This window comes from Peromyscus eremicus, chromosome 16_21 (assembly GCF_949786415.1).
Source record: "Peromyscus eremicus chromosome 16_21, PerEre_H2_v1, whole genome shotgun sequence".
Lineage (NCBI taxonomy): Eukaryota > Metazoa > Chordata > Mammalia > Rodentia > Cricetidae > Peromyscus > Peromyscus eremicus.
Window position 1 is genome coordinate 17,229,690 of NC_081432.1, and position 25,858 is coordinate 17,255,547.

General features: G+C 46.6%; 1 protein-coding gene across 3 annotated transcripts in view; it reads right to left on the reverse strand.

The window, feature by feature from the left end:
* The window catches only part of Rhobtb1 (Rho related BTB domain containing 1), an 80,329-nt gene that overhangs the window by 24,359 nt on the left and 30,112 nt on the right, over nucleotides 1–25,858 (reverse strand). For all 3 annotated transcript variants that reach the window (XM_059281305.1, XM_059281307.1, XM_059281308.1), the window contains 3 exons: nucleotides 19,960–20,161; nucleotides 19,263–19,366; nucleotides 1,506–1,691 (listed from right to left, as the gene is read on the reverse strand). In XM_059281305.1, the coding sequence (XP_059137288.1) occupies nucleotides 1,506–1,691; nucleotides 19,263–19,366; nucleotides 19,960–20,151 (482 nt within the window). In that variant the 5' untranslated portion in view covers nucleotides 20,152–20,161. The remainder of the gene's footprint in view (nucleotides 1–1,505; nucleotides 1,692–19,262; nucleotides 19,367–19,959; nucleotides 20,162–25,858) is intronic.

The window sequence follows — 25,858 nt, forward strand, 5'->3', positions numbered from 1 at the left end:
ATACGTTTAAAAAGTCATGTTTGCTTTCTTTTCTTTCTTTCTTTCTTTTTTTTTTTTTTTTTTTTTTTTTTTGAGACAGGGTTTCTCTGTCCTGGATCTTGCTCTGTAGACCAGGCTGGCCTCGAACTCACAGAGATCTGCCTGGCTCTGCCTCCCGAGTGCTAGGATTAAAGGTGTGCTCCACCACAGCCTGGCTTTTGCTTTCCTTTTTAAAAGTTTATTTACTTACTTATTTTATGTATCCGCGTGCTCTATCTGCATGTATAACTTTATGCCAGAAGAAGGCACCAGATCTCATTATAGATGGTTGTGAGCCACCATGTGGGTGCTGGGAATTGAACTCAGGACCTCTGGAAGGGCAGCCAGTGCTCTTAACTGCTGAGCCATCTCTCCACTCCTTATGTTTGCTTTTCTGCAAGTAGAGCTCCATGTGATTTTTAGGGGTTTGCTTTTGTTTACTTTTTGAGGTGGGGTCTCACTGTGCAGCTCTGTGGACCAAGTTGGCCTCAAACTCATGGAGATCCACCTGCCTCTGCTTCTCAAGTACTGGGATCACAAAACGAGTGTTGTTAGGCTCAGCTCCACATGATTTTAAAAAACTGGACACCAGCCCAGGCCTAGTGGTATGGGCCTGTAGTCTCAGCAGCTCAGGATGCCGAGGAAGGAAGATCACAAGTTCAAACCCAGGCTACGCTACAGAGTAAGCTAAGAAATGTAGCGAGACCCTACCCGGCTCTAAGTTAAAAGTTAAAAGAGGAATGGGGCCATGATTCAGTGGTAGAATGTCTGGTCTGCCTAGAATGTGGAAGGCCTTAGGCTCACTCTCCAATACTGCGCAGAACACCAGAAGCCAGAGAAACACTAACACCACCACCAAAACCAACCTAGACATGTGGTCATGGGAATGAAAGCACATCCCTGTTGGGATGTGATAATGGCCAACAGCTGTGGCTGATCCTTCTGAGCTTGATTCTTTATTCTAAGTAGGCATCATTTCAAGAACGATGCCACCCTGGGTGGCTAACATTCTGTATAGGACGTCATTCAAATAGAGTACTTCCTCCAAAGCACTTCCATACACCCCATTTCATACCGTGGAATTCCCTTGAAGCAGTGGTGAACCATTTGATGAGACTGGAGTGTGACTCTGGTGAGCCTGGGGAGGCATCAGGGCCTCAGCTTCAGGATGAATGGCTGACTGACTTTGTGAACGTCGATGGCTGAGAGGTGTAGCCTCAGTGGCCACTGAAAATCTGAGGTACCTGAAAACTATTTCCTCGCTGGGCGGTGGTGGCGCACACCTTTAATCCTAGCACTCGGGAGGCAGAGCCAGGCAGATCTCTGTGAGTTGGAGGCCAGCCTGGTCTACAGAGTGAGTTCCAGGACAGGCTCCAAAGCTACACAGAGAAACCCTGTCTCGAAAAAACCAAAACCAACAAACAAAAAACCAAAAAAACCTATTTCCTCACTGAGGTGCCAGCTGCATGCGGGGGTCCTTGGCTTACCTTGCTAAGGGGCGTCTGGCCCGGTTAACGGCTTCCAGGTCGGCATAGCGGAGGTCTAGCTGGCAGCCAACAAGGACAACAGGTGTTCGAGGGCAAAAGTGCTTGATTTCTTGATACCACATAGTCTTCACATGATTTAGGGAGTTGGGATTTGCGATTGAAAAACAGAGGACCACAACGTCAGACCTGAAAAGGAAACCACAGACAGGGCTCACATCACCTTTCTGTGTGTCTCTCTAGCCATCCATTATGGTCCCTCTCTCTTCTCCCACTTATCTGACAATATGACGTCACAGTTAAAAATAATATATTTTTTTTTGTTTTAAAAAGGGCCGGATAGTAAATACGTCTATGAGTCATGCACACAGCCCGCTAAGCCCCCGCATTCCAGCCCCAACACAGCCTTGCGGCTCATTTTCACATCTCACTGCAGAATGTGGATGCGCTCAGCCGCCGCCGCCCCCCCCCCCCCCCCAGAAGTGACTTTCCCAAGAGACGGCTACCTGAAGGAGTTCAGTCCTGGAATTCCCACATGCTGAACTATTTCTGCTCATGAGAAATAGTTGCAAGATAAAAGGAAACGATGAAGACCACCTTCTTATACCCCCTTCATAAAACACAAAGGCGAAGATGTCCAACCCAATGAGAGAGCAAACAGCTGGTGGAGATGTCAGCAGTATTTGCTGCGTGGCGTCAGCAAATACAAAGAAGGATGCTGGCCCTTCTTGCTCACGCACACAGATACAAAGCACAACCCCTTAACTGCTTCCGAACAGAGAGACCCTGACTTGGCAGGAATTTGCGGGTTTTTTTTTTTGTTTTTTTGTTTTTTTTTTTTTTAAATTAGGTGTAAAGCAAGAAGATGAAGTCAGTGGAGGGCTGATATGGTCAGAGAACATGGGAATCAGACCCCTCCCATGTTACAGGTGACACACAACAGGTACATGGGAAAAAGAAGGGGTAGGGGAAAAAAGCTTCTACTTAAATTTGGCATTGGGAGCTTCTGTTTTTATAGTATAACTTACCATTCTAGAAGTCAAAGAATTGTTGAGTAAGACAGTTGCTCAAATATGGTAGTTGATGGTAGCTGGCAGGCAGGAATAATAACCTCCCTTCTGGGTTAAAATACGAGTGACCGTTTTTAGAACAGCCAAGCAGCGGAGTGAGAGCAGGAACGTTTATGCTCGGGGAGTCGAGACTTGCAAACAAACTCAGCAATAAACTCACGACTTTATGAGATGTTAATTTATTGCCTTTATTGTTTATGTGATGGGAAGAGTCAAGTCTATGAATAAAAAAATAACTCTTCTTAAATCATTAATGAGCTTTCCTTCCTACATATCAATGGAGACAAACGAATGTATGCAGGCAGCTACAGAATTTCTAAAAATAGTCGCCTCTGATGCAGAGTACGGCAGGGGGCTTGCATTAAATGTAATTCTCAAGTTGAGTCTTTCCGTGTATTTGTAGGGGAAAAAAAAAATTGCACCAGACCGCGGCAAACAGAGGGGACAGTCCCGAGTTTAGGATGGTCTCACATTACAAAAGAAAACCCAGGACTCAAAGCAGGTGACTGTTGTTCTGCGTGGTTAGAATAATCTCAATGTAAAGATATTATCAAAGGCTCTAGGATGCTGGAATAATATGTAAATAATATGTGTAAAATATGCATAAATATATAAATGAAAAGGAGACATAGCTTGTCTTTGAGATTCTGATTTAGTTACTAGAATATTTTGTACTCAGCCGTACTTCCAATCAGCATAAATAACAGTATCCATTAAAGCCAAAAATGCTTCAAATATTACTTTTTTTGACAGGCTTAGTTTTCTATTATTCATCACCCTGTTTATATTGGGTATCTAACGAAGTCCTACTGTAAGCTTTGTTCTGATCATAAGATAAAGCCATCACAGAATTTTTGACATGGTAAGAATAATATGTCTGGTTCAGCATCGCAGACAATGAATTAAGCAAATATATTCATTTTTCAACTTGAGGACTACGTGTGTGTGTGTGTGTGTGTGTGTGTATGTGTGTGTCTGTGCGTGTATGTAATATATATTATATATTTATTGTAATTGGTGCCTTCAGTTTCCATGTTAAGGCATACAGCTGTGAGGAGAATCATTCTAAGAACTTCATTTCTATGACAGACACATAACTAAATGTCAATTCTGCTATCTAATTTTATTATGTAGCAAAGTGAGGTTTTGAAATCAGAGCTGGCTTGGTTGCCAAGGTAACCGTGTTACCACTCATGACATGCAACACATGGGAGTTAACTATCCGGGTGACCTGCAAGCAAGCCCAGACAGGACCTGGGAGGGGCTGATGGTGGTGGACAGACAAATGGAATCTACTGATAGCTACACAAGGCCACGACACAATGCAGGGCCAGAGTTATCAGTGTTCTGTCCTACCCCGTGGCTTTGGTGTCTAAATGCTTGAAATCTGTAGGGGAACTGGGAAAAGATCCGATATTCTGCAAATATGTTCGCTCAAAATGTAAGAGCAAGTTGAATTGAGAAAAACACTATTATAGATGTTAAAATAACCCACTGAATAAAAATTTTATGTGTATCTTAGAATAACGTCTTTCTTTTGTTTTCTTATCTAGCTGCTAAGAGAAAACTATGCCCATTACTTTAGACTGAAATCAGTTAAAGGTAAGATTAACTATTAACTTGCTTTTGTTTAAACCATGTTGATCTAGACACAAACGTGGGAGAAGCCTGGTGTGTGCTCTAAGCAGAATTTTATCCTCAGGTCTTGCCATCCAAAGGACAAATTCCAACAAAGGCTAAGAGTCAATTGTCAAAGAGATGAGGCCATAGACAGAGATGCCTCCTTCCAAATGCCCTTGTCTAACTGGCAATATGTCAGCATCCTCTGTGGCCTAAACACTCCTTAAAATCAAGTAACTAAGACAGAAACAGAGGAGGAGTGGATTGGGGATGGGTGAGAGGAGAGAAGGGAGAGGTAACTATGGTTGGGATGTAAAAATAAATGAATAAATCGAATTAATAATAAAAAATAAAAACACAAATAATATTAACTACCTCATCATATTGTAAATTTAAAAAAAAACAAACTAGAAAATAGCATATAAATATTTGACCATTTCGAAAAAAAAAAATCAAGTAACTATTTAGAGAATTCTGTTTATTCCTTCTAGACTCCAGCCTTTCCTTCTACCTAGTTCAAGAAAGCAGGAGACTCTCGGCTAAGAATATCTCCAGGTTGGGGCAGGATTCCAAGGAGTTTAGAGATACGCATTCTTGTGTGGGGCCTGTTCAGTGTCTGACATAAACCCGGATTTAAAAATGCCCCTCCTAGGGAAGATAAAAAGGAAAAAGCAGCTCCGAGAAGCTCTGTCTCCATGGCTCTGTTTCTGTTTTGTTTTGTTTTGTTTCGTTTTGTAGAGTGGATGTAAAAATAATTGTGGAGAGTGTGAGGAGGACGTTTGGACAGACTTGGCAGTCAGGGTTGTCTAGAAGTGACCTCAGGCTCTATTTCAGCTGGAAAAAGAATGATAGGATTTCAGCGGAATTCTACAGCTACCTGGGGTAGAAAACCTGAGAATTCAGAGACCAAGCCCTGGGTGGACTGGGCTTTAAACCCCAGAATTTGGGTAGTGAGAAGGGTACAGGAGGAGATTTGGAATGCACATTGTATTGACTTTTATTTAAAAAATTGTGACTGGGATAAATGGGCTTATTAGAGATAGCCAGAAACACACAGGGGGCTGAGAACGTGTCCTTTTGTTCATTAACACATTGAATCATTGAATGCATTTTTTTTAAAGGGAAAAATGATTTCTTGTTCCTAAGGGAGAAATATCAGTATATTTCACTTGGGTGCCATCATAAAAAAGTCATGTCCACAAAGTAATATATTTTGATCGGTTAACAGCAAATTAGTCCGAAATCAATGGTAGAACAATTGGGCATGCCCAGCATCAGGAGAGAGGGGCAGGGGTGGAGAGGGGCCAAGTCATCCAAGACGGTAGGGGCCAAGATCTGTTTTTCTTTGTATATTAAACAAACCCCAGAGGCATACTTCCTCAGTTGTCTTTTGGGGGAAACACTGGCCAAAGACAGCACTTGAAGGATTGTTAGAGATGTTAGGGTAACGGGAAGTGTTCATTCCAGGCCAGGGCTAATCTTTGTTGGAACATTAAAGAAATCTGAGAAAGGCCGTCCTCCCCACATACCTTGTCTGGAGCCAGACTCAACAGCAAATAGCAGGGGTCTCAAAGGCTGTTTTTACAAGTCCAGGCCCTGGGTGGGAAGAGCCTGGAGAAGCTACCAGAGGCTGAAAGGCACTGATTGTTAGGAATGCAATTTCTAAACTGCTGGGCCCATCGGCCTTGCCACGGGTATCACGCTGAGAGGCCCGGTGGGGGGGGGGGGGGGGGCTAGGTTTCTTTACCTTAGCTGGTTAAGTGAAGAAGAAACCCCAAATCATCTTTTATCTAAAAGCGTCACAGCAGACTGATTTGACAGGTAGTGCAAAGGAAAGTGTAGTCTACCTGGCCTCCAGAACACAGAGAGTAGGGTGGCCACGTGCCCTTCTCCAGGGAGCTCAGCTCAGGGTGGATCTCATGCAAGACTAATATTTGAAGCTTAGAAGAAGCCTGTGTGATATTTTCCCACATTCTGTATGGGACTGCCTTCTTTTAATTACCCATATGTTCTTTTAAGAGTTTTATTCTGTGTTCAGATCTTACCACATTATAAACCACCATGGCCTACACCTACTTTCACTTTTCTAGTGGTGGTGGGAGGGACCCCATGATCTTTATACAGGTAGGGGTCATAGTCACATCTGAACAGGCTTTCTTGGCCAATATACAGGAGTCCACCTCTAGCCAAGATTCAAGCAAGGAGTTCCTGACATCCACCCGTGGGTCTTCGAGTTCCCTTTCCCGGCTGATAACTGAGGTAGGTTCTTTCCCGAAACGTTTCAAAACCATTCACATCGACCACACACCTCTCATGCATTGTACTCTGACGGTGTTATGCAAACAGACACATTGAAACAGCACAGGACAGCTGGGAGCATGGCAGAGGGTTGGAGCAGACGGCTCCAGGTTTTAGTAGGGGAGCAGCCTGGGTGTATGAGATGTAGAGGGAGTTGTCAGAGATGGTGCACACGACCGGGCTGGAGATGGATGGCTGGGGAAGCTCGAACTCATGGAGGATGGACAGGCCTGTTGGGGGGTGGGGGGGGGGTGGGGGCGCCTGGTTGGGAGTTCTGGGGGGAGCAGGGCAGAACCATGCAGGGCCCCGGATGTGAGCGGAGAAATCAAGCCAATACTTTACCAAGAGCAGTGAGGCTTCTTTAAGTACAGATGTTATGTGGGGGAAACTGTCAAAACATCCTGAAATATATCCAGATTTGGGAGTGATTAGCATGCGTGACTACAGTCTTCCAGGAAGACTTCTTGCAGTTTCACCAGGAAGTGACATGTTAGACCCGGCTCCCTCCGCCCAAACAGAAATCTGGCCAGAGCAAGCCACGCTCTTAGGAGTGGGCCGGTAGCAGCGACAGCCCGCCAGTGTCGCCAGAGGCTGCAGACAACAGTAGAGTGTTAGAAATGGCTGGTTCCTCCACCCTAGTACAAATGCCATGGCAGTGAGCGGCCCCACCAACCAAAGGGGTGGGCTATTACCATGGTTAACCTTGACCACTAAGGAGGATTCAGAATCTCGCAGGACACACACCTTTGCGTGTGTCTGCGAGGGCAGGTTTCTGAGGAGTTTATCTGAGGAGGGAAGACCTGAATGATGGATGACAGCTGGGGATAAACCTGAGAGATGGAGCTGAGCGCCAGCGTTGGTGTCTCTCTGCTTCCTGACTGTGGACGTCCTTGTCACCACAGTTGGAGCCACAGAGCTGCTTCTTCCACACTGGGAGCCCAAAGAGACCCTCTCTCTGTTAAGTTACGCCTGTCAGGCATTTTGTGGCAGCGGTAAGAGAGCAACTAAGGTGCCTGTCATCTAGCGGTCCCACGCCATTTGCTTCCCACCACGAGGCAGTGTGGTCTTCCGTGGCACGCAGTCGTTACCAGGAGAACCAGAACAAGAGTCACATTGAGTGAAGTGCCATCAACTGATTAAAACAAATGGTGTCAACAGCCTCATTGAATGCCTGACTGACGTGACATGACATAGAAACTCTCCCAACTTCCGCTCTCTGGTCCTTCTTAGTTATCCTCAAAGCTAAACACCAGAGACACATCCCTTCAGTTGCCGAGTGGTGAGGCCAGCGGTGGATCCAGGAAACCCTGGATGGTCTCTTGCGGTGCTAGGTGGGAAGTCTCTGGGATTAATGCCCAGGACTCTTGGGAGGCCAAACTGTCAACCAGCCACCTTTTTCTGAGCTTGATGGGAAGGCGAGTTCTGCTCAGACTTCTCGGGGACCCTCTTGAGTCTGAAGGTACCAGGGCTCGCTTTGTCCCTCACCGTGCCTCAGAACTAGCCGTTCCTTCCAGACATAATAGTGACAGCCCACTGCGTACCAGGCTCTCTCGGAGACACTGGGGACAGCTGTCCTTGTCCTGTCTATCCTCTCTCATGCCTGCACACTGGAGGATCAAGACAACAGTCAAGAGAAACACACAGAATTGGTGGCCAGAGCCAACCGGAACACGGAACAGAGAAAGGGGACAGCGATAGCCGGGGATAGAGCTGAGGGTGATAAAAAAAAAAAAAAGAGAGAGACCTCTGGGGAGAGCCTCTCTGAGGTTGACATTTCAGTAAATAACTGAAGGAAGGGAGGGACCAGGCCTGCCAGCTGTGGGGAAAGAGTTCAAAGCCACAGCTAGCTCGCAGGCGAGGCCCCGAGGCAGGCATGCCTAGGATGCTTCCCTGAGGGAAGAGAGGCACATTGCTGGAGCACAATGGGGAGGAGGAAGGCGGGAGAAGCAGAACCGCAGAGGGACTGAGGTGGGAGGACTCTCGGGTGTGTATATGTGTGTGTGTGTGTGTGTGTGTGTGTGTGTGTGTGTGTGACTCTGGCTTCCGGTGAGCTGGTAGGCTTCTGAGTGGTGTTTCTGAGTGGGATGGCGTGATATCATTTCTAGTTTAGTAAGCTGATGTTACCGTCATGACGAGAGAGCTGATTAAATTGGTGACGGAGTGGCCAAGGATCAGGGGTCGGGGAGAGGAAATGCCGGGAGAAGCAGGGGCCCGAGAAGAGGCGGTACCCAAGATGGGTGGTGGTACCCTTGCCTGGCCTTGGGAGGTGAGATGGGTGCAGGTAGCAGGTGGCTACAGAAGGTCATGCCGGCAGGGCTGGAATGACCAGATCCAGGATGAGACTTAGTGGCACAAGAAGCATCTAAGATGTCTCACTATTATTCAGCGTGGTCACCGAGGAACGGCTCTAATGGATGCAGCTAACTGCCCACGGTACCAGGAGCTAGCTCATTTTCAGGATTTTTTTTTTTTTTCTCCCCCATGTTCCTTCGATTGCTTTTATCCCATCAAAGGGCCTGCGAGGTATCCAAGCGTTCAAGACATTTGAGGGTACACAGATGTCTGCAGACTTCGAATCTGAAAGAAACGAAACTAGGCTACATGAAGTCGGGCAGGGGATCAGCTGGAGTTTAAGTACGGAATGAAAACAGAATGTGAGCCATTACAATTCCTCAGACTGTTGTTCCTGGAAGCCCGCCAGGTGATGCCTTGGGGACACGAGCAGAGGTTAACCAGTTAAAACGCTTTCTTAAAAATTACTTGAATTTGTTTAAAAAAAATCCATTGGCCATTTTCCTAACTGCAGAGGAACAATGTGTGTTTTTTTTTTGTTTTTTTTTTTTTTTTTCCCCCCCAGGCATGAGATTATCTTCAGAAGCCAAAGAAATGTAAAGAAGAGAGCAGGGTGATTTTTGGATTAATTCCAGGAGATTACAGCTAGATTAAGGCTCAGGGATGCCCTCAATTACAAAGGCCATCTTGCTTTTAAACACACACACACACACACACACACACACACACACACACTCACCTAGCATGCACCCCAACTCGGTGAGTCTCTGAAGTCAACGGGATAGATTTGAGAGACAACTCACTATTCTCTTTTTCCTATTCATCTTCCTGCAGCCTAGAAATGTGTCCGTTGTGCGGTTTTCTTCTTCGGAGAGGAAGAGTGCAGTTCTGGGCTTACTTTAGAGACACTTGTCACGGGTGACTAGCATTAAGTGTCGCTGGCAGGGTTAGTAAACTTCCTAAGAAGAATATCCGAGAACACGCTCTGTAGCAGACAGGACCAACTGGACAAACATGGAAACGGGTTCAGAACCCACCCAGAAAAAGACCTTGGAGGCTACAATCAGTAAGAGCGAGATGGAGTTTCCTTTTGGCCCACGGCTGTGCCTTATGGTCCGGCGTTTCTGAGAGAAGGTTCTAGAATGACTGACCACAGAGTTACTCAACAGTCTCCTGCCTCTGACCTACCTAGTTTGAAAGGAACAGCACTGTGGCCTGGAATCTATTTCCTCACCAGAAAAGCCCAATACAGAAACAACACAAACTGGCATTTTTTTGTTTTTGTTTTTGTTTTTTAATTCCTCTTACTCTATATTGAAAAGCCAATGCTGCAAACTTGACCCAATTTCTAAAGCTTTCAGTTAGTAAAGGAAAAAAAAAAGAGTCCAAAGAAGGCAACCATTATTCTCTTTGCCCATATCAGCAGCCTCATTGTGACTCTCTTGGGGGCTTCTCTTGGGTCTAGCTACGCTTTCCTGGCCAAGCTACCATGTGACGCCCACGTGACCACTTCTCCGGCCACATGACCAGCACCTTGCCCATGTGAGCCACAGCAGTGCAGGAAGCATTATCTCTTTCTCACCGAGTGCTGAGTGCTCCTGAGTTGTGTGGGGAGAGGGCTTGGCCAGGCACAGGGATCCCTTGCTCTGTTGATGCCTCATTCTTCCGATTCTAGCCCAAGCTGCTCTATTTCAGAGCAGGAAGGTTCGCCTGGAACAGCAGCTGAGGGAGGTCCAGAGGGCAGGGTGGGAAGACTGTGAGATGACCAGGCTCCACAGCAGCCTTACAGCTGTGGGCTCAAGCTCTGAATGCATACATGGCCATACATGTAATGTTTGAAATTGCCTGTAAGTATTTAAGCCTAGTGTATTTTATTATTTGGGGTACATATATTATGGTAATGATCCAGTTTCAACTGTTTTGCTTAATATCCCTGCTATTAGCATGTATACTCTCTCTCTCTCTCTGGCGCTCTCTCTCTCTTTCACACACACACACACACACACACACACACACACAAATAAAGAAAGAAAACTGTTATAAAAATTATTCTAACGAAATTCGGGGAAGTGATACCCAGAGAAGAAGTGACCTTTTAATTGGAAAATCATCCATATCTATCTATACAAATCTTCTGTTTAAGAATATTCACAAAAACAATGAAATTCAGTGGAAACAGGGAAGGGAGGCAAGTTCTGATGACGTGGTTGGTTTGCCTACAGCAAGATAAAGCTGGAGAGAGAGGATGAGACCCAAGACAGAACGACAGACAAGCAATGGTACACCCCCATTCCTCTGCACCCCGGTTCCCAGACGGGGCAGCTGGTTAGGTTCCCACACAGGTCACTCACACACTCCACAGGTTTCTGCTACGTACTCTACAACCTGAGCAGACAGCTGTGGGAGACAGAAATAGAAGATACAGAAACCTCTCATGGAACCGAGTGTTCTCTATCTCACTGTCACATGGTACTCAAGAGAGATGAACCTTCAAGAAGAGATGAACACAAACACAGGCTACGCGTGGTCCCTGCCATCAGCCAGCCAGCCCCTGGGCTGGGGGCTCACGCTGGGAGAAGACAGCCAGCATGGCTTTGTGTAGCCGGAGAATAGTGTTCTGTCATTAGCTTTGGGAGCCTATAAATTCCATTTTCTATATCAGTTCCTGAGGCTCCAATTCTACATTTCCTCATCTTAAACTTCATGGAGATAACATCGAAATACATTAAGCTTTCAGTATTCATCTGTAGTGTATTTAATTTGGTCAGTTCTGACGTCTCTATTCTCCACAAAACCATGATCACACTTAGAGGTAACATTTCCATCACTCCTGAGTTCCCTCCTAAAGTTTGGTAGTCCATCCTTCCTTTTGGGGTTTGAATGTGAAATGTGTCTCACAGGCTCTTGTGTTTGATGGCTCCAGCTGGTGATGCTGTTTTGGAAGGAGATGGAGCCTCAGTGGAGGAAGGAGGTCCCTGGGGGTGGGGATTTGAAGTTCTACAGATAGGCCCTACTTTATGTTTGTTTTCTGCTTTCTGACTGTAGACACAATGTGAGCCGTCACTCGATGCTCCCAGGTGTCCCGTGATTCTCCACTGGGGTGGGCTGCATCCTTTCTTGAACTGCAAGGCAAATGAACTCTTCCTTCCTTGAGTTGCTTTTCTCAGTTTGTCCCAGCAATGAAAGACAGAACCAACCCATCGTCTCTACACGACTAGATTATCTTTTCTAGAATTTTATCTGAATGGCGTCACACTTTTCTACCCAGTGCCCATTTCTCAGTGTTGAGGTTTGGTAAAGAAAAACACTACAGTTCCTGAAGAGTGGTCACCTATATGTAGCTGAGGGCCACTTACTTCATGACCATGCTGCTGTGGATATCGCTCTGTATGCTGTGAATGTGTGTTGCTCTGATTTGTTTGTTAAATAAAATGCTGATTGGCCAGTAGCCAGGCAGGAAGTATAGTATAGGCAGGATAAGCAGAGAGGAGAGTTCTGGGAATAGGAAGGCGGAGTGAGGAGTCGCCAGCCAGACACACAGGAAATAAGACGTAAAAATACTGGTAAGCCACAAGCCACGTGGCAACTTATAGATTAATAGAAATGGGTTAGTTTAAGATATAAGAACTAGATAGCAAGAAGCCTGCCACAGCCATACAGTTTATAAGTAATGTAAGTCTCTGTGTGTTTACTTGGGCTTGAGCTGCTGCAGGAGCTGGGTGGACACAGGAAAACTCCAGCTACACCATGCTGGTTTATCTCACCCCAGAACTCTAACTCTAGAACAAGTACCATGCTGAGGTGCACCCAAGTGCGAATACTAACACTCTCTTATATAGCTTCCCAGGGAGTGCCTGCATCTCTGCTCAAAGAACTGAGGACTTATTATAAGGCCACAGCAACGTTCAGTTCCTTGTGTTACAGAAGCCGCAGGACATGGCGTCTTCAGGGCACAAGCTCTAATCACTTTCCTAGACCCATGTGGTACTAACACACGAAGGCTATGCTTTGGGTAGCAGTCTGTAAAGTACATCTGTAGCCTTCTCCCTTTCTCTACCCTGTGTCCATTTGTAAGGCCTTCTGTCAGGGCTGGGGGCTGGAGTAGAGCACAGGTCACCTGAGTTGAGTACAAAATGCAGGGAAGGACAAATACACTCAGCCACCCAGATGAATAATACTTTTTAAAAAACTGAAAATAAATCCACGGTGAATAAGACATCACCATTTCAAACAAAGGCCAGGTCCATAGCAGGGCCACGGTCAGCTTGAGGTGGAAGAGAAAAATAGCAAGCCAATGATGATTCTGCCTTTAAAACTATTTACATTTGCAGCCCAAGCTATTCATTTGTTTTGTCTTGTCTTGACCCCAGCCAACCTCCTCCTGACATATCTGAGGTACAACAGGCTGTTTGCCACCCTGAAATCATCCAGAATGTTCCCAGATGGGCCAGGCAAACGCAGAAAGACTCCAACAGATCCACACTCATCGGTTCTTACTTTTCTCTTGTTATTGGCCATTAAGCTCAGGCAAAGACACAAACCCTGGGCCACCAGAGTCTTGAATATTTTAAAGGGCCTCCGTGAAGTACTGGAAACTAAGTGTATCCATGCCATCTCTGATTTCATGGACTTTTAACATGAAACCCAAACCATCTTATCTAAACAGACACCCAGAAACCGCAGCTCTGATTAATGTTATCATTTCAAACACACAGACACACTGTACTGCTCCGCGTAGGGGCAAACAGTGCCGGAGAGAAATCTTTATAAGAGTATAGCGTGCCTTCAATGAGTCCAATTAGACTGTAAATATGTACAGAACTGCTGGTGATGAGGGCAGTTAATGCTGGCTCTGAATTGTTCAGTTACCTGTTTGGGAGGGAAAATGTCCTCCTTCCCCAATCACCCAGAATTCCCAATCATTCTCAAGATGTTTCCTTGAGGGCGGGGCAGACGGCTCAGTGGCTAAAGTGCATGCCACAAAAGCAAAGAACCCATGTAAGTGCCACATGGGTGTTACGGTGGCTTGACCGTAATCCCAGCTCTTAGCAAGCAGAGACCGGGGATCCCTAGAGTAAGCTGGCTAGCTGGATCAGCTGTGTTGGTGAGCTCTGGATTTGACTGAGAGACCCGGCTTTGAAGAATAAGACAAAAATGATTGCATAACATTTCCAACACCACCTTCAGGCCTCCATATGTATGCGCACACATGTGCCCATGCATCTGCATACACATGTGTACACACACACATATACATGTAGGCACATCATATGTGTATTTTTTTTTTAAAAAACTTTGGGTGTGTCATCTCTACTCACAGTGAAATACTCATGCTTGGCTGCTTCCGGGTGCATACAGAGAGTTGGATTATTTGCTGAGGGTTAAGGAAATTACTAGAAGCCCTGGGAGACCACAGCTGAGGAGATGAGGAATGCCGGGTCTCCACTTTCCACACAGACAGTGTGAGATGGAGGAGACCAGAAGGAAGCGTCAAGTGAGTGGGCCACACCTAGCACCACCACTAGCCACGGGTGAGGCGCTGCGGCAGGATGTGGGCTTTGCAGTTCAGCAGACAGGGAAGGTGGAGCTCAGGTCAGCTCTGTCTCAGCGGCCTGACCTTGGCCTTCCTGTAGCTGCTTCCTCGACTGTGAAATGAGCTGGCATCACAGGGTCACCACGACAACAAGGTGGGAGAGGATATGGAGGGTGCAGGGCAGGAGCTCAGATCTGGCTCCAGAGCTGCTTAGCTTATGCTACAGCTGTTGCTGACACCTTTAGCACCCACCAGATGGCTTGGGGTGTCTGACGCCAGGGCGGATCAGCCAAGGAAACAGTGACGTCAGTATTACGTACATGAGCTGGGCTCGGAGGAGGGGGATTGAACGTCCCGTGTATTTCCCTAAAGTCACAGCCCATCCCTTTTGTCAACCTTTTTTAGGGTGCCTGGAATCAAATCGTGACCTGTCATTCTCAGAGATGATGAGTGATATCCCTTTAAGAAGAGGCTCTTCCTTGCCAAAAAAACGAGAAGAGCTGATGCCAATCCTGGTCACTATGTATGGTTTTGTTCTTGACATTTGAAAAGAACCAGAGAAGAGCTTTAAAGGTTCATCCACAAGCGGATGGTGCGTGGGCAGTCTTAAGACCCCAACAGCTGTTGTGCTGGGATGGGTAACTTGTCTCCCTGAAGGCAAAGGATCCAGAAGGTCAACTGCGGACAGCGATTCTAGTCTTAAGCCTTTGCATAAATACGGAAGGACACACAGAAACTCTGCTCCCCAGTGTGGGGTGATTTTCGGCGGCATCCTATCTAAAATGAGGTGGAGATGAGTTGATGTGGGGGAAGCGGGGGCGCGGGGGAGCCCCAAGTCCTGGAGAGCTGCAGGAGAGCCTGCCCCTTGAGACTCGGGACTGGGAAACAGGTGAGGAGTCCTCACCTGTAGCGTAGGGACCATCTGCCTCCTAGGGTTCCCCAGGGGATGAGCTACACAAAGTTGGCAAGAACTCCTTGCCCTGTTGGCTGAGATCTAGGAAGACCTTTGATACACTGGAGCTATTTTTTTTTTTTTCTGGCAGGCAAAGTGGGGGTGGGTGTAGGGTTAAATAGTTGCTAGTAAGCCACAAAGAGAGTGATGGCATTCTGTGTACAGTTAAACCACGTTAGAAAGTTTTCAAATCCAAGTTGGCCAACTGCCTGCCGCTGAGTCCTACTGGACCTGCTGGATTGCTCTAGAAAACAGACCCTTCCATGCATGGAATACTGGAGGGGTAACATGTGAAATTCCTTTGTGCTGAGAAGCAGAGAAAGCCAGCATTGAGGCCTAAGACATCTTGACAGGAGTCTGGTTTCTCTCGGGGCCACTCCAGGAATCCCAGTTAATGATTTTAACAAGGTTCCACGTGCCTTGGAATGTATCCCGGGTGCCTCCAAGTTTATGCTGGTTGCTTGTCCCATTGACGGGCTCACACCAAGTACAGGAAAAAACATAAGTAAAACAAAAACAAGCACACCAGAACAGATGTGGGGACTGGGACACGATGCAGTGCTCAAGAACACTTCTCTCCCTGCAGAGGACCTGGGGTTGGTTCTCGACATACGTATAGCTGCTTAGAACAGTTTGTAAGCCCAGTTCCAGGGGATCTGACACCCTCTTCTGACCTCTGAGTGTTCTGCACACATGTGGTACACCTATATACATTCAGGTGTACGCTTGCACACACACACACACACACACACACACACACACACACACACACACCCAAAGCAGGTTTTCCACATCAAAGTGATTAGCTGGAACTGCAATTATGCTTTTTTTCCCTCCATAAATGATATAAAACTAAAAAGGGAAGTCATTATGAAGTTCAAGGACTCTCACAGCAATGAAAAGAGGTGACTGAAGCCTTCTACAGAATAAAAGGAACTCCTACTGCTACCAAATTTTCCAAAAAAAAAAAAAAAAGTGTAGCTTTCTGGGCACTGAATTAATACAATGTCATGTATTCAGCGTTTCTAGAACAATGCTGGTGGCTGAGATGGGGTAGGTCTGGGTTCTAGTCTCTGCTGGGTGGAGTCTGCGAGCATGGGAAGGGACAGAGGAAATACGAGGTAAGAGCAGACAGGCAGCAGGAAGCCTCCTCACAAGAACCAAGGCCCTGACCCCAGTGTGCTGTCTGGGGGATCACTGGCTATTTTTCCATGTCGGTGGGAAGAGGGTGTGGGTGACAGCACCTTAGGGCATGGGCACAGAGCAATGAACCCCGAGCCCATGGAGTGCCAGGAAAGAGCAGCTTGCTTTGTTGGGGGTGAGGGGACAGGCAACTCTAGCTCTGTCATGGGGCAGGACAAGGCCCACTGTACACTTTGTGAGGTCGTCGTGGGGCTGTTAAAAAGTCTCACGAGAGCAAAATAGCTCCCGTCAACACCGTGCAACTTATGTGAAGTGGGCCACATCACACTGTGTGTCTCAAACACAAATGTTGGAGTGCCAACAGAGCACAGTGCTGCTGAAGCAGGTGGCTAGTTTGCCAAGAATACCCCAGTGAGTGCATCCTGTGCTTCTCCTTGCAAGGTGCTTTCTTGGGAGTGGGATTCTGAAAGTCCGTCACACCGATTGCACCTGTCTTTCCTGTGTTCAAAGACTTCTTTATCAACTGATGCATCTTTAAAATCACAGATGTAAACCTGAGTGCTTGGTAAGTGCACGTGGATTTATTAGTTTTTATGTGCAGAACAATGTGAGGCCAAACAAACATGAAACAAACAAACAAAAAAAAACCCCCAAACCAAAGAGACAAAAACCCACAACAAAAAGACTCCAGATGATGATCAAAAACATTACTGGAAAAACAAAACAAAATACAACAAACAAACAAAAACCCCAAACCCAACCAAACCCAAACAACATCAAAACCCCCAGGACATTTAGGGAGAGGAGCCTATCGTGCCAGCTACTAAGTTGAAAAGTTCTGCTACAGAGGGGACATTAAAAACAGGGATTGTGGTGGTGCATGCAGAGATGTTAGACTGCTTGAAGAGAGAAAAAAGTGTCGTGACCGCTCAGGCCCAAACAAGACATTTCTACCATCCGCTCAAAGGTCCGTGGATCATTTCGGAAGAGGGGGCGGAAAGAATATAATAGAGGGATGGGCAAGGGAGGTGGTTCAGCTGGTAAAGGCTCTTTTTGCCTCTAAGCCTGACGACCTGAGTTCAGTCTCCAGGCTTCGCCTGGTGTAAGGAGAGAGAACCAACTCCCAAACCTCCAAATGCATGTGGTGACATGCATGTGCCCTCACGAGTACGTTGACGCTGAGCCTACTTTAGGGTCAGACGTGGAGGGGGAGGTGCCTAGGGGGCGTCTCACTCCTCGAATGCCAACCTCTGGTAAGGTAGATGGCCCTGGCTAAACTCGGTGGGTCACAAAACCAACAAACAAGACGTGGATCTGGGAAAGAGAATTAAAAGAAGGAGGGAGGTTAACAGGAATTGGAGAATCATAAGAGAGCCTATGGAGTTGAGACTAATCAGAATGTGTTATGCGTACATACATTGTCAAAGATCAAACTTAATGGAAAATTACGTCCGCTTCCACACCCTTCTTTCTGAGTCTCCTTGAACAAACTGGCTTACGTTGCAGGTTCCCTGCCCCTCCCCCAATTATGGGAACTTTCCCAGGAGCAAGGCAAATGCTTCCAAGCAGTTTGCCCATTGTTTTAGACACACCTATAAAGTTAGCCAGCCTGTCAGTCATTCCAATACTCAGGATGCTGAGGGGTGGGGGGTGGGGTGGCGGTTTATAGAGTGTGACTCTGTCTCAAGAAAGAAAAGGCACAGGGGTAAGATGGCTCAGTTGATCAAGGCACTTGCTGCCAAGTCCCATGACTGGAGTTTGATGCTTTCGACCTACATAGTGGGAAGAGATAACCAAGACTAGCAAATTGTCCCCTGATCTCCACACATTTGCCCTGTTGTGCACGCACATATGACAAAATTAATTAATTAATTAGTTAATTAATACAATGTAATTTAGAAAGGAAATTTAAAAAAAAATCAAAAAATCCTTAGGCCTAAAATTGGGTGGCTACCTTACACATTCCAGACAAAACTGACCTGTCTTGTGGCACCAGAGGAAAAATGAAACGCACACTTGTGGTTTGTTGAGAGATTGTCCAGGGCTGGAGAACGGGGATCTGTCAGAATGTTTTGTCTTTATCCCTAGGAGGGAGAATGTACTCTGGCGCTCTGAGGTCACATGGTGTGGGATGTTAGGAAAGGACAACTAAACAGTGCTACTCCAGTCTAACTTAAGATGACACAGGTCAGTTAACAATGGGGCAGGAATAGGGATTGCCCTGTGTGGGTTCAGAGGGCTGTGACGCGTTCTCAGAGAGACCGAACGGAGTGATGGTGACAAGACGGTGCTGAACGTGGGAAGGCCCTTTGACTGTCCCTACCCACGTGAGTGTCCTTCCGGATTTATCTTCCTTTTACTGGGTATCTCCTTCTCTCTTTCTCTTTGAATGAAAAAAAAAAAAAAAAAAAAAAGACACGAATGCTTCCGTTCATTTTGGAATCACGCCCCGAGAAGGGCTTTTCAGATGCTTTTCTTTCTTTTACGAGCGACCTTTAAATCAAAGTCAGAAATGCTTTTCAGGCAACACCTCCTAAAAGGAAGCCAGTACTGTGGAAGAAGTCAGAAGGTAAGACTGACTCGGAACTGGAGGACCAGATGGATGCTGGTGTTGCAAATGGCCCAGCTCGGCTATCTGGGAGTTTCAGGGACAGACTTTGTGAATGAGGAGGAGGACTTGGTTATCCTCGATACCAGAAAACAATACTGTCCATTTAATTCCTAACCGAGGCACGGCCCAGAGCCCAGCACATTGCAAGGCTGCACGGCCTGCCTGTCGGTGTTCTCCTAACCCACTGTGGAGAGGGATAGGAAACTGGACGCCACCACAGGCTTCCCTGGCCCTGTTTTACCTGCCGTATGCAAAACGCCTGTCTTTGTGGTGATCTCCGAAAGTGTCCCAAAGCCTGAGAGAAATGCTCACTTCATCAACGACATCCCTGGACCGCTCCAGGACCTGTGGGAGGAGAGGGGGGACATAAAAAACGAGTGTGAGAGAGGGGGCACGGAAGAGAGGGAGTGTGATGGGGTGAGGGCGGGGTGGAGGGTGAGGGGGTGGTATGGTGTTCCGCAGGGACATTCTCCAGGTCTTTCCACTGTCTAGAGGGACACAAGACAACTCCTAATTCACCTTCCCCATTGTGTGACTCAGACTTCTTTGGTGTGCCATAGCCACACCCCCAAGTTTCCACTTTGCTTTTTTATTTTTCTGGTACCACACAGAACCCTTCTGTTTTAGATGTGCAACATAACCACTTGCCTCCTTCATTTTTGATCAGACTAATAAACAGCAAACAGGAGTGACGGCCTAAGCATTATTTTAAAGTTTCCTTCCTTCCTTCTTTCCTTCCTTCCTTCCTTCTTTTTTTTCTTCCTCTAGCCCAAGCTAGCCTTGAATTTCTCCACCCTCCTACCTTAGCTTCTTGAACACTGGGCCACCGTGCCGGGCAGATTACTATTACATTTAGCTTTCTGTTCGTTCTCGAGGCAGGGGCTCCAGTAGTTCAGGCTGGCTATGTACGTAGCTGAGGCTAGACCTGTGTTCCTTACCTCCTGGCAAACACGGTACTGGTCAATGGCCCACACGGTGGGCACATGGGTGGCCAGCAGCTGGTACTGCGTCAGTGTGGTGTTGCACGCCCGGGCACAGATCAGGCGAGTCTTCCCCACGGCGTTGTCGCCCACGACCACGCACTTGATGGTTTCAACGTTGGGTCTTTCGTAGTCCATGTCAGTGTCCATTTATAAAGCTCTGTAAGAAGATGATGATGGGTGCCACATGAGTGGGGCCAAGGCTTTCCACAGCAACTCCCCACAGTTTGCCTTTGTTCAGCCACGTCCTTGGAGGCGCCTGAGCACGGGCAAGGAGTTTGGAAGTGAAACTCAAGCTTTCTTTTTATATCTCACACTAGAACAAAAACACCACGCTGGTATTTTGACCCCGAGCAGTTTATTCCGGTGAACGTGTTATTTTCTCCTTGGTTTTCTCTAAACATAACCTGCCTACCGCAGACGGGTCCAGGCACTGCGGGCACACGGTCATAGCTCCCCAGCCACACGTGTTGACCAGCTAGTGAACCTGGTCACCTATAGGGTCGAGCTTTGACACCTGACTCTTGGCTGCCCAAGAAACACTATCATTCACCCCGCCACAATCTTTAAGCTACGCAGTGTCTGGCATTGAGACGGCATACGCAAGTTCATAATGGCTACGGTGGCCTAGGTGAGAACCAAAACCTGGGCTGCAAAACTGCCTGGGTATGAGCAAACAGGAAGCTCCAGGTTGAATTACGACATGCTAATGAAATTAACTTATGTCCATTCATCCACTATTTATAGTGACTGTATTGACACAACAAAGTATTCTCAAGAGAGCTCACCAAAGCTAGCTATACGGAAGCCATCCCTCCCCCTCAGGGTTTTTTCATCAAGGAATCTGGAACATAGGGCAAAGGCAGACCCAGCCAGGAGGGCAAAGCATGTGAGACCTTCCTGAAATACCAGGGGAGGTTAAAAGACGGGTTGCAGACCCAGGGTGGTGACTCACACTTCTAACCCTGGCTTTTGTCATGCTAAGGAGGAGTGTAAGCTCCAGGCTAGCCTGGGGGCACGTACCAGTATTAATAAAAACAAACCCGGAGCCAGATATTGGGGTGAACGCTGAAAGATCAGAGAAGCAGAACAAGCCACAGCTAACCTCACCTCAACAACTCCTCATCCGATCCTGTTTCCATGAATCCTCAGATTGAAAGCCTCTGAGTCCTCACCCGGAATGGATCTCAGCTGAACTGCTGCTAAAAACCCTAAAAGCTAAAAAAGCCTCTAGTTCTGATCGTCACGCCTTATATACCTTTCTGCTTCCTGCCATCACTTCCTGAGATTAAAGGCCTGTGTCTTTCCCAAGCAAGACATGAGTCCTGGGATTATAGGTATGTGTCACCATGCCTGGCTCTGTTTCCAGTGTGGCCTTGAAGTCACAGAGATCCGGATGGATCTCTGCCCCCGGAGTGCTAGGATTAAAGGTGTGAGTGCCACTGTTTTCTGGCCTCTATGTCTACCTAGTGGCTGTTCCGTTCTCTGACCCCAGATAAATTTATTAGGGTGCACAATATATTGGGGGACACAACATCACCACATACCCGTATCATGTCTCAACAAAACAAAACACATGAACAAACCAAAAGTGTCGGGTCTCAAGAGAAGGAGGAAGAGAAGCTGCTATGGCAGCCATGCTTTCTGGAGCCAGGCCCTCCACACAACAGAAAACGATCGCCTTCCTGCGGGCAGGCTTAAGGGATGATGTCAGATTTCGATGAGTCAGTTATAACTGGCCCCTCGAAGAGGTCTAACCTGAGCAAATTGGTCTGATGGTCATTTTCCGAGTTGGCAATGATTTTAGGAAATGTCCAGAGGAAAGAGCCTTCTACCTAACTGGGACCCAGTAGAACTGAACTCAAATGATTTGAGGACAGCCATCCTTTGGATGATTAAAAACAGAAGGTGGAGCGTTTCCACTGAGGGGCCGCCGTCTCACAGTCGGGCCTTGCTGGGAGGTGAAGCAGTTCTGAAATGCCGTCTGTTATCCACAGCGACATTGTCCCAGGCAGTTGTGGAACCAGAGGCTGGAGAACGGCTTCGCAGGAAGGACTCGAGGGGCAGATGTGTGGTTTGGTTAGAGTTTGACCTGTGGTTTGTGTAGCACGAAGAGGCTGAAAATACCCAGCAGTTCCCCATCTGGCCACACTAAAAAAAGAAATCTAGAATACAAAAACAAAAGTCTAATCCTGATGATCAGCCAGGTGTGATGGCTCCTGCAACTGATCTCTTTAACATTCTGTCTTATGATTCCATGGTATTTTTATTTCCTTGAGTAACAGAGAGCAATGTGCTAGAAGCATGAGTTTGGCATTTCTAACCAAGAACAAGCCATAGCTAACCTCACCTCAACAACTCCTCATCCAATCCTGTTTCCATGAATCCTCAGATTGAAAGCCTCTGAGTCCTCACCTGGAATGGATCTCAGCTGAACTGCTGCTAAAAAGCCTAAAAGCTTTTATTTTTTTCAATATTTCATCTAGGGAATATCACCTATGTCTAGAGACCAAAGATAAAATTGCTAGCCAGGGAGTGGTGGTGCACGACTTTAATCCCAGCACTGGGAAGGCAGAGGCAGGCGGATGGATCTTTGTGAGTTCGAGGCCAACCTGGGCTACAGAGTGAGTTCCAGGAAAGGCTCTAGAGCTACAGAGAGAAACCCTATCTCAGGAAAACAAAAAACAAAAAACAAAAACAAACAAACAAACAAAAAATTGCTAAGTGTACCCAAAGGCTAGGATCGACACGTGATAAAGAATTATGGAACTCACAGAGATCTGGATGGATCTCTGCCTCCGGAGTGCTAGGATTAAAGGTGTGTGTGCCACCATTTTCTGGCCTCTATGTCTATCTAGTGGCTGTTCTGTTCTCTGACATTGCAGAATGCAAATATATAAATGTACACTTGCAGCTTGGGCTAGTTCATGATTAATAACATGATTAATAAAACCACAAGGGTGAGATCACTTTAGATCAGTGGTTCTGAACTTTCCTAGTGCTATGACCCTTTAATACAGTTCCTTATGTTGTGGTGACTCCGACCATAAATTATGTTTGTTGCTACTTCACAACTGTAATTTTGCTACTGTTATATGTCAGGGAGCCTGTATGTGTCTGACCTAGGTCTTCTGCATATATGTTCTGGTTGTGTAGCTTGGTCTTCTTATGGGACTCCTAACAGCGGGAGCAGGGGCTGTCTCTGATTCTTTTGCCTGCTTGAGGGACCTTTTCCTCCTACTGGGTTGCCTAGTCCAGCCTTGATAGGAGGGTTTGTGCCTGGTCTTATTGTGTCATGTTATGTTGACGTCTCTGGAAGGCCTGCTCTTTTCTGAAGGGAAACAGAGGAGGAGTAGATCCTGGGGGAGAGGGGAGGTGGGTGGAGGGAGGACTGGGAAGAGAGGAGGGAGGGGAAACTGCAGTCAGGATGTAATATATGAGAGAAGAATAAACTGAAAAGTGAATCATATGACCTGATAACCAAAGTGGTGAGGGTCAACAGCGGTGCCTCAGATGGAGTGAGTTTGAATCCTTGCAGCTCCTTTCCTGTCCCCTGACACTGGGTGGGGTTTACTTCTTGGGCCTCATTATTTTCATCTGCTCAGAGGGAATCATGAGCCAGTGAAAGAGACTTAAGCAGACTGATGTGTAAGTTCTGAGTGTAGTCTGTGACTCCATGATGAGGAAGATGGATACTTTCAAAGGACATCAAAATACAGCGAGGAAGGAAGCCAGCATCAGAGGTAAACTCACCAAGTAAATAGGACAGAGATCTCCCCAAAGGACGGATTTTGTAAGAGCTAACTCAAGGATAACTCACTGGATACTGCAGAAAGTCAGCACAAGATGAGGAATAGCTGACCTGACCCAACGAATCAAGGAGGAATCAAAACTACCAAATTATTTGACATCATCCTGGTGATGTTGCCAAAAAGGTGGGGGTGAGCCAGGAAACTGGCTTCATTGGGGGCCCCACAACTTTGACACTGGGGTCCATTGCCTTGAATGTTCTAAGCGGTAGGACAATCTCAGTATTTGCCGGGGGATATGATTGTTTTGAAAGACAGATGGCTTAGAAGAATGCCTGGATTTAGAGACAAGTAGGCTAAGAAATTAAAAACATAGAATTGGCTTTCTTGTCTATCAGCAACCTGGCTCTGCCGGCAGACTCTGAAGAGGAGCTCCCAAGTCACGTGGATTAGTAATAACCTGGTGAAATAAAAAGCCATGTTGCTTTTACGTATGCCTTTGAGGTGGTCACAAGCCCTTCATGTTTCATATTTCGGCTCTGTGGTGGTGTGAGTAGAAATGGCCCACGTAGACTCATGTGTGTGAGTGCCTGGCCCATAGGGAGTGGCACTATTAGGAAGTGTGGCCTTGTTGGAGTAGGTGTGTCACTGTGGAGATGGGCTGTGAGGTCTCATGCTCAAGCTGGGCCTAGTGTGACAGTTTCCTTCTGCCTGTGCATCAAGATGTAGAACTCTCAGTTACTTCTCCAGTACCACGGCTGCCTGCATACCGCCATGCTTCCCACCATGGTGAAGATGGACTGAACCTTGAAACTGTAAGCCAGCCCCAGTTAAATGTTTTCCTTTATAGAATATGGTTTCTCTTCACAGCAACAGAAATCTTAAGTAAGACAAGCTCTAACTGCAAAAGTTATTCTCATTTTTAGGACATATTTATGCCATATTCTAAAAGAAAAAAAAAACCCAATGGGGTCAAAGGTGAAAATAACATCCATAGGGATTCTAATCCCTGCAGTCTACTTAGGATCAGATCATACTGACTCACATCAACAGGAGATCATGGATGAGGGAGAGCAACGGGAATGTGTGGGTTTCACTGCTCACAGTGAACTCGGCTGCAGAGGTGGAGTTTGCAGTGAAGTACTCCCGAACTCCCTCACAGCCTCAGTACTTCATTCAGAGTAAACATTTCTTTTTCTGTGTATACAATAATCAAAAAAGTATTGCAAGAATTCAAAGCTACAGCCAGAGAGGCCAAATGAGGCCTTCCCAGGATGCCAGCAAATCAGCTGTTCACAGGTCACACATAAACAGACAGACACTCAGTCCTGGAAGCAATGGCAAGAACAAGCAATTTCATCCTTCTCTACTTGTAATGGGCTCCAGTTTATTCATATCTACATGCTATGGTTGAGTGAGTTCTTAGGACTATCTGGGGGATCGTTGTCGGCTTTCTGATTTTTATTTACTTACAATGGGAGTGATAAATGTTATCCATTTAACAGAGCTAATACATTTCACCGTCATAAATCCTGCTCATCTGTGTGAGCACTCTTTTGCCTTTAGAGAAATATCTGAGGAGAAAAGAAAGCCAGAAATGGTAGCTGTAAACTGACCTGTTTACTGCATTTCCTACTTCAACAAACTTGGAGGACACGGAAGCTAAGGGTTAAAAATATGCCTCGGAGCCTCTACTCACCCTGTCTGGATGTCAGAAATGGGGAATTTATTTTATGACTGGCAAGTCAGCAGGCAGATTTGGAGGTTGGGGATGGAAGAGCTAGAGGAAGTGACTCTGGGCCCTGCGTGTCCATTCCTCATGAGACAGACTTATATGCTGTGGTCACGGTCCTCGTGGTCTCCAGAACCACGTCATTGGTGTGGCCATCCCACACTTTCCCTGCTGTGAACTAGCAGGATCTGGACCGTGGGCCACTCCTCTCCATCTGCCACTGTCTCTGCTTTTTAGCCGCAGGATTAGGTGTTTTGTGCCCCAGCCTGTAGCTTCCTCACTTCAGAATCTATGGCACTTAAATCACACTCCATTAATTAATTCCTTTGAGTATTGCTGTCCCGAGGAACATCTTACCTCTCTAATCTCAAATGTC